The sequence below is a fragment of the Lupinus angustifolius genome, unplaced genomic scaffold, assembly GCF_001865875.1.
Source record: "Lupinus angustifolius cultivar Tanjil unplaced genomic scaffold, LupAngTanjil_v1.0 Scaffold_62_4, whole genome shotgun sequence".
In the NCBI taxonomy this organism is placed as follows: Eukaryota; Viridiplantae; Streptophyta; class Magnoliopsida; order Fabales; family Fabaceae; genus Lupinus; species Lupinus angustifolius.
In genome coordinates this window covers 1,447-8,834 of record NW_017723049.1, presented here as the reverse complement: position 1 = coordinate 8,834, position 7,388 = coordinate 1,447, and the positions used below count along the sequence as shown (strand labels likewise).

Below are 7,388 nucleotides of genomic sequence, written 5' to 3'. Positions count from 1 at the left end.
ATGTTATTTTTGGACATAAGAACATAACCAAAAAAAATACAGACAAAAATCTAACATGGGAGACACAAAACATATTTAATCCAAGTATAATATTTATGTACTATCAGTATAAAAATTTATATACAATCAGTAAATCATTCACTATTTATTTGTATTACTTTGTTTGAAGAATCAATAGTAATACATGAATGATAAATAATACAATAATAGTGTATAAATTTCATGTCATTGTATGTATATTTGTTGAATTAATTCAATTTGTTTTCGTAATATTAAATAATTGTCAATGAATGAGGGGTAGGTCAGCATGTGTCTCCACATCAACCCTACCATTCCAAGAACTCAAGAACGGTAGCTAGCTCTGTCTGCTACGTGGTAACCATATATCCATACTTCAAAGTCCAACGTGACCATGCACACACAACACTAACCCACTATATTTAGTTCCACTATGTGGCATACTCATTCTCACTATAACCAAAAAAATATAAAAAAACATTGAATCTTTACAACAATGAATTGGCCTAAAAGTGCCACGAAAAGCTGGTGGAGTAGCCATGAAAATTTAAGAGTCATTGGTGTACTCTTGCTGGGCCAACTTGTTTCTTTATTCACTGCCCTCATCGGTCTCACTTCATCTCTCATAGCCAAACAAGGTATTGTATATTAATTACTTAATTCTATTTTTCTGACTTTGGTTTTTAATCTTCATTAATTTTATTGCAATGAAACTTAACATTGATGATGCTTGTATTCGTGGCTGAACAATGAAATATGTATATATTATGAATATAGGTGTTGATGCACCTCTAACTCAGAGCATGTTTGCCTATGCATCTTTAGCTTTGATCTATGGAAGCATATTGCTTTATAGGCAACAAAAACCTCTGGTATATATTAATTTGTGAAGATCTTATTTAATTCTATTATTGCATGTTCCATATTAATCAAAAAATTATTTTTGTTCCTTGGTTATTGAGATTGTGTATATATCTTTGTGACTGTGCAGGTTTCTTGGTATTGGTATTTACTATTAGCTTTAGCTGATGTTCATGGGACTTATCTGAGTAAGCGGTGCTGATCCATAAGCCAATCATTTTTCTTACGTTTCCCCTTGCCGTATGAAGTTATATGTGTGAGCCAGAGAATTACCTTTGTGAATGAAATAATATGCTATGAGAGAGTAAACAGATTGATCTAATCAAGAAGCAATATTGTGGCATATCATTAATATGAGATTAACACAAATATGGCAAAAAGGGTTATCATAAATAAAAAAAAAATAAAAAAATTAGACTTACACATAATGTTATTAATATTATACTAATCATTAAACATGTCACAGTATTATGGTATGATGCTATAGTGGTTCGCTAAGTGTTTTACTAATTAAAGTGTATACCACTGAAATTATATATACATATATTATATTAACAATAATGTTGAAAAACTAATAAATAAGTTGATAAATATTTTTACTCACTCTATTTGTTAAAAAATGTGACTTAATAATATATCATGTTTTAGAAGTATAAAGAAATGTATTGGTTGTATGCTTAATTGTCTATAACATTTTGATACAAATTAAGTCATTTTCATAACAAAAAATTGTAACTTTAAATAAAAATCAACTGATACTATTTAAATAAAAACTAGTCGATATAAATGATAACTAATATGGGTATTATACCATACCGATATGAAGACGAATTTATTGTTTATTCAATACAACCCCATATAAGGTTTTCAGACATGAACAGGATTTCATGTCCCAAAGACTATTCTCACTAATTAAAAATTAACATATAAATAAATAGGAATTTTTTAAAAACAGAATTATGTATTTTTATATTACATACTCCAAGTTGATTAGATCAGGACAAGTTTGGGGAGAGGGTATGTGAGAGAAGAACTTCTTCCTTCACATATATGCTGAATTAAAATTGGTGGATTACTTTGCCTTTGAGTGGATAGACACATTTTACCCTAGTTTAGTTTTCTTTTGACTAAAATCATCCATATATCTTTTTGGGCTCCACTCGTAAGAATCACCTATAACACTAATACCCATTTAAGTACAAAAAATAAAAGAAATCATCCTTAAAAAATACTTAACTGTGATTTAAAAGTTACAAAAATATAATTGTATTGTAATTAAAATGATAAATATATCATTAAAAATTGTATTTCCCTTTAATTTTTGAAGTCTCTCACCCTATCCTAACTTACTTAATCCGAATGTCGATCTTGATTGGATTTTGACTTTCTATTTTCCCTTCCCCTTTTGGTTTTCTCTACAGTTACCCAAGCATATCAGTACACAACCATTACCAGCATCACGTTACTCTATTGTTGCACAATACCTTGGGCAATTATACTCACATGGTTCTTCCTTGGAACACGATATTCCCTATGGCAGTTAAGTGGTGCAGCCCTATGTGTGTTGGGTCTATCTGTAATCGTGTTTTCTGACACGGGGAGTGGTGGAGGTAACTTTTATTATTATTTGGAGCCAAGAACCAATAATTTCAATTCATGGGTAAAATTATCCAATTGAGTTATTTTCATGCTGGGGTTGTTTAATCCAAATTTATATCTTTCAGGTGGGTCAAAGTTTATATTGGGTGATGTACTTGTGATTTTAGCAACACTTTTCTATGGAATAAGCAACGTTGGTGTGGTATGTAAACTATTACTACTTTTTCAACAACATATTTAGAGCTGACAATGAAGCCAATCTATTCATATTCAGAAATTTTGTCTACCTACAAAATGCAGGAATTTTGTGCTAAGAAAAAGGATCGTGTTGAAGTGTTGTGCATGATTGGGGTTTTTGGATTTTTAGTTACCATTGTTGAAGCGTATCCTTGTTAATTTGATAATATTGCCTTATTCATCAGGGGATAGGACCAAGTAAGGGTACTCCACCCCTTCTTGCATATATTGTGTAAAATTTTATTTATATATATACTGGGAGAGAATGGTGTTATTAATACTGTATCTATTCTCAAATTGATTAGGGTACATATATAGTGGTATAATGGTTCAGTTAGTGATTTACTAATTAAACCGCATATCAGTGAAATTAAATATACATATATAATATATTATCATTAATGTTGAAAAATCAATAAAAAAATCAATAATTTTTTATTTTCATTAAAAAATTAATTTTAAATAAAAATGGGCCGGTATGACCAGTACGATTTAATTGAAAACCGATCAGTATGACCGGTACGACTCAATTGAAAATTGGCTGGTATGACCGATTTTGACCAGTTTTGACCAATTTTGACTTATATGATTGCATGACTGGTATAATTATTGTAACGTACCAGTATAGAAACTAATTCACTGGTTTATCGGTTGAACGGACCAACACAACCTATTTTACAACACTGAGGAGATGATCCACTTATTCCAAATATCTTAGTCATCAATTATAGGGAAATCGAACGGTTTGAATTAGTGGATAGATCTAAATCATTATATTTCCCTAGAATTGATGGCTATGATAACTTACTCTTAAATTAAATGAATCATCACTATATATATATATATATTACTTTTTAAGGAAAAAAAATACATATTAACTATACATAATCATATATTTTGACGAGAGATCTACTTAGTCTATAAGTAAGTTAAAAGACATAATCCACATCTTAGCTATTCCATGTTCTATGAAAATCTAATAATTCAGATCTACAGACAAATTCAAATCATATAAACTTTTAGATTTTTATAGAATGAATGATTAAGATGTTTAATTTGTTTTTTTAACTTACTCTTCACAAAGTGCAACCCCTCTCCATTTTTTTAATATATCCCCTCCCAGGGAAGAGGATCACCTGTACTCATTGGTGTCCATAATGGTGTACCAAACCAATCAAAATAAGTTATTTTATTGGAATTTGTTTTATAAAAAATATAAATTAATATTTTATATTATTTTAAAAAATATAATTGGTTAGGGACAAAGGGATAGAGTGTTTTTGAGACAGAGGATCCTTGTCCACATATCAGGCCCATCCTTTGGGTGTCTTCTAGGTCTATCCATGTGGTTAATGGTTTTGGTAAGTTGCCTATGAAGATTGTATATACTCTTCTACACATTCTTACTAACACGGATTTCATTTGAAATGAAATACAAAGATAACCTGTCGTTTTGTCCTCAAGTTTTTGGAAACTTCCTTCATTCCATAATCTTATAGATCAGTTATAGAATTGAAGACTCTGGAATCTGTGAAATGGTCTTCGGATATTGTAAGTAATCAATTCACATATCATTTTACTTTAGGTACACTATACTATCAAGTTACAATTTAATCTTCTTATATTCTATGCGGAAATATTTGTTAAGCTTTCATTATATTGCATGCCAAAATATTTGTTAAGCTTTCATTATATTCTATATCAAAATCAATTGACAATGAGAAAATAAATTAATAAATATTTAAATCACACCAGGAGAATAAGGTCGACAATATAAGACTTATTTTCTAAATCCAATAAATATTTAAATATATTACAAAATGAGGATTGACAATGTAGAGCATACTTCCCAATAATATCCTATATGTCTCCCTCCCAAGCTAAGACTTTGTCGATCTTTTTAAAAGAGAAACAACAAAAGTTACCAGTCTCCAGCTAAATAGAAAACATGAAAAATTCAATATGTGAATAGTAAAATAACCTTATTTATTCACGAATAATATGCACATATCTATGTGTCAGCTTCCATTGAGTCCCAATATTCAGAGTTATAATATCTCATTAGTATATGACCATTGGTAGTGCATGACTTAATTATTGTTTCTTACTCTTTATATTATTTTTTCACATTTTTGTCAAAAAGTTAATTTATCCTCTAATTTCTGATTGTCAGAAATATATATTTTGAAACATTATGCTTATATAGATATATATATGAGTGTTTGCACTAAATGTCTAAATTTTTAGGTATTTTGTTTTGCCGGCTTTGTTGTGTCAAGCTTCATGTTTTACACAACTACTCCTTTTGTCTTAAAGGTCAGTTTCCTTCTCTACTTGCCATGCCCTTATTTGGTACATGCATATATATATATATATATATATATCAGGGATTATATCCCATGTAATTGTTGTTTAGGTTTTCCCACCATTACTTTGAAATCAAGTTGCAAAAAATAATACAATTTTCATATTTATTATATGAAAATATATTAACGAATTTTGAGTGGAATCTTGTCCCAAGCAGTTGGGAGGAGCAACAATGTTCAACCTTTCTAGTCTAACAACAAATTTGTGGGCAGTGGTGTTTCAAGTCTTCATTTATCATGGGAAGGTATTATTTAATTTCATATTTTTTGTCATGAAATTCATTAAGAAAAGAAATAAGAGTTTAGGAGAGCAAATGATACTACTATCTACATATCCAATTAAACATTACATTCAAGGAAATAATTAAACGAGTTCATCACCCACTCCACAAAAGAATATTTAAAGCTAGAAAAACGAGCATTGAAAAGATTTAAGAATATAAAAAAATTAAATCCATTACCTCATCAAGATGAAACTGAGGGTTTTAGAAAATGATTTTGTTCTTAACAAAACATAGAGTACAATAGTATAAAGTTATACTTAGTTTAGGTCAACACTCTACCAATTGCAAGTGGTAAGCTCAAGCACTTGAAAGTTATAGATTTAATTTGATGTTGTTACTTAACCTATTGTGACCAATTTGTTTATATTTAACTACAGGTGAGCTGGTTGTATTTCCTCTCTTTTGCAATCATAGTTGTTGGGCTTATCATTTATTCTACCATGTATGTTTTCAAAACATCTTCCTATGTTTTCTTTATGTATTCTACTACATATGCTGAAATTTAGCCCATCATTTAAATAAAATTTGTGTTTATCATTATTTATTGTAAGCCCTTTAAATGTTTGGGTATGGCCAATTAGAATTAAAGTTGAATAATGTTAAATATCTTTTCTCTTTGCTACTTATACAATTATATCTAAAATCGTGAAAATGATAAATTCATATTTACTTGTGTAAATTCTTGTGAAACTTTTTCTCTACTCCAAATGAGAATATCTACTACATATTATTTTTTGGTAAGAAAATGATGAATTTTAGAAGGGAGAATACTAGGTAAATAGAATATGAGATTTTGTTTTCTTTAGTTTGGTTTCACAATTTTAAGTTGAGTATAATATCTATATATATTATCGAGGTAAAAAATTATATACATTTAATTCATTATCTATCACTCAATTGTATTATTTATATCTAAAAGTCAATGATAATTAAATTTTAAAGGTGAGTGATATAATGACTAATGATTGTTTAAAAAACTTTTACATGGTCAATATATACATTTTTTCCGCAAGAAATGTTATATTATTTTAGGATTTTGGCATGTTATATTCATAATACCAGCCACAAAAATGAAATATTCTGTGTCTGTAACTATTATTCATTGCTTTTAAATATATTTTTTTACTAATCAATTGTTGTTTTCTATAGAGGGAAAGGTTCTCTTCTTGCATCAGTTACCACGGATGAGAATGAAAACACAAAATATCAAGTACTTATCGATGAAAGCACAGCTTCTGCCAATGAGTCATCCTATGATTAATGATGGAAATTACATTTCATTGTCGCAAGGGAAATCAAACTTTATAAGATTTTGTGATGGTTTATTTGTTTTGTTGCACTAGTGTGTATAAATAACCGTCTTTACCAAAGACTTCCTTCCCTATAGGTGCTACTTGTTCTCCCAGTATAGGATAAAGATTTCAATGGAGAAAAGAATCATGTAAAGTTCCTTATGTATTATGTATTCATTTGCTTTGATTGGCTAGCCAAATAGTGTGGTGAAGATTGAATATATTCACTATTTTCCAGTATGTACTTGCTCATGTATAGAAACTAGTATTTGATTTATGGATTTTTTTTATATTTTGAGTAATATATTTGAGAAAGTGACCTATGCATATTGATCGGAAATTCAACACAATAACAATAAAACCTCTAACAGAGTATATGCAACGGATAATAATTTCCCCAACTTGCTAGAATTTATAATGAGCAATATCAAATAATGCAGTAATACATAAGGGACACCAAAATTTTAACGTGGAAAACCTTCCCAATGTGAGAAGTAAAAACCACAGGCACAAGTCAGTCAATCAAGCTTCACTATAATCAAAATAAGAATATAAGAGTGTCTCGAAAATACAGCACAAAACATGCTCAACAATCCGGCATACAACAAAACAACAAACTCGAAAATGAGAACAAGAAAAACCAGAAAAAACTAGAAAAATAGATGTTGTAACAGCTCGTTTTCTACCACCTCGGATGTTGTCTCACTGATCCAACCGTTCAGAAGGAAGTA

The 7,388-nt window shown here is 29.4% G+C and overlaps 1 protein-coding gene across 1 annotated transcript; it reads left to right on the top strand.

The window, feature by feature from the left end:
• The first annotated feature begins 456 nt into the window (after window positions 1–456).
• On the top strand, window positions 457–6,869 carry LOC109339233 (solute carrier family 35 member F2-like). The gene is made up of 11 exons (XM_019576650.1): window positions 457–656; window positions 796–890; window positions 1,010–1,067; window positions 2,301–2,489; window positions 2,604–2,680; window positions 2,779–2,861; window positions 4,215–4,266; window positions 4,963–5,031; window positions 5,240–5,326; window positions 5,743–5,807; window positions 6,515–6,869. The coding sequence occupies exons 1-11, from the start codon at window positions 515–517 to the stop codon at window positions 6,624–6,626; spliced, it is 1,029 nt and encodes a 342-aa protein (XP_019432195.1). The 5' UTR covers window positions 457–514; the 3' UTR covers window positions 6,627–6,869.
• Window positions 6,870–7,388: the final 519 nt, after the last annotated feature.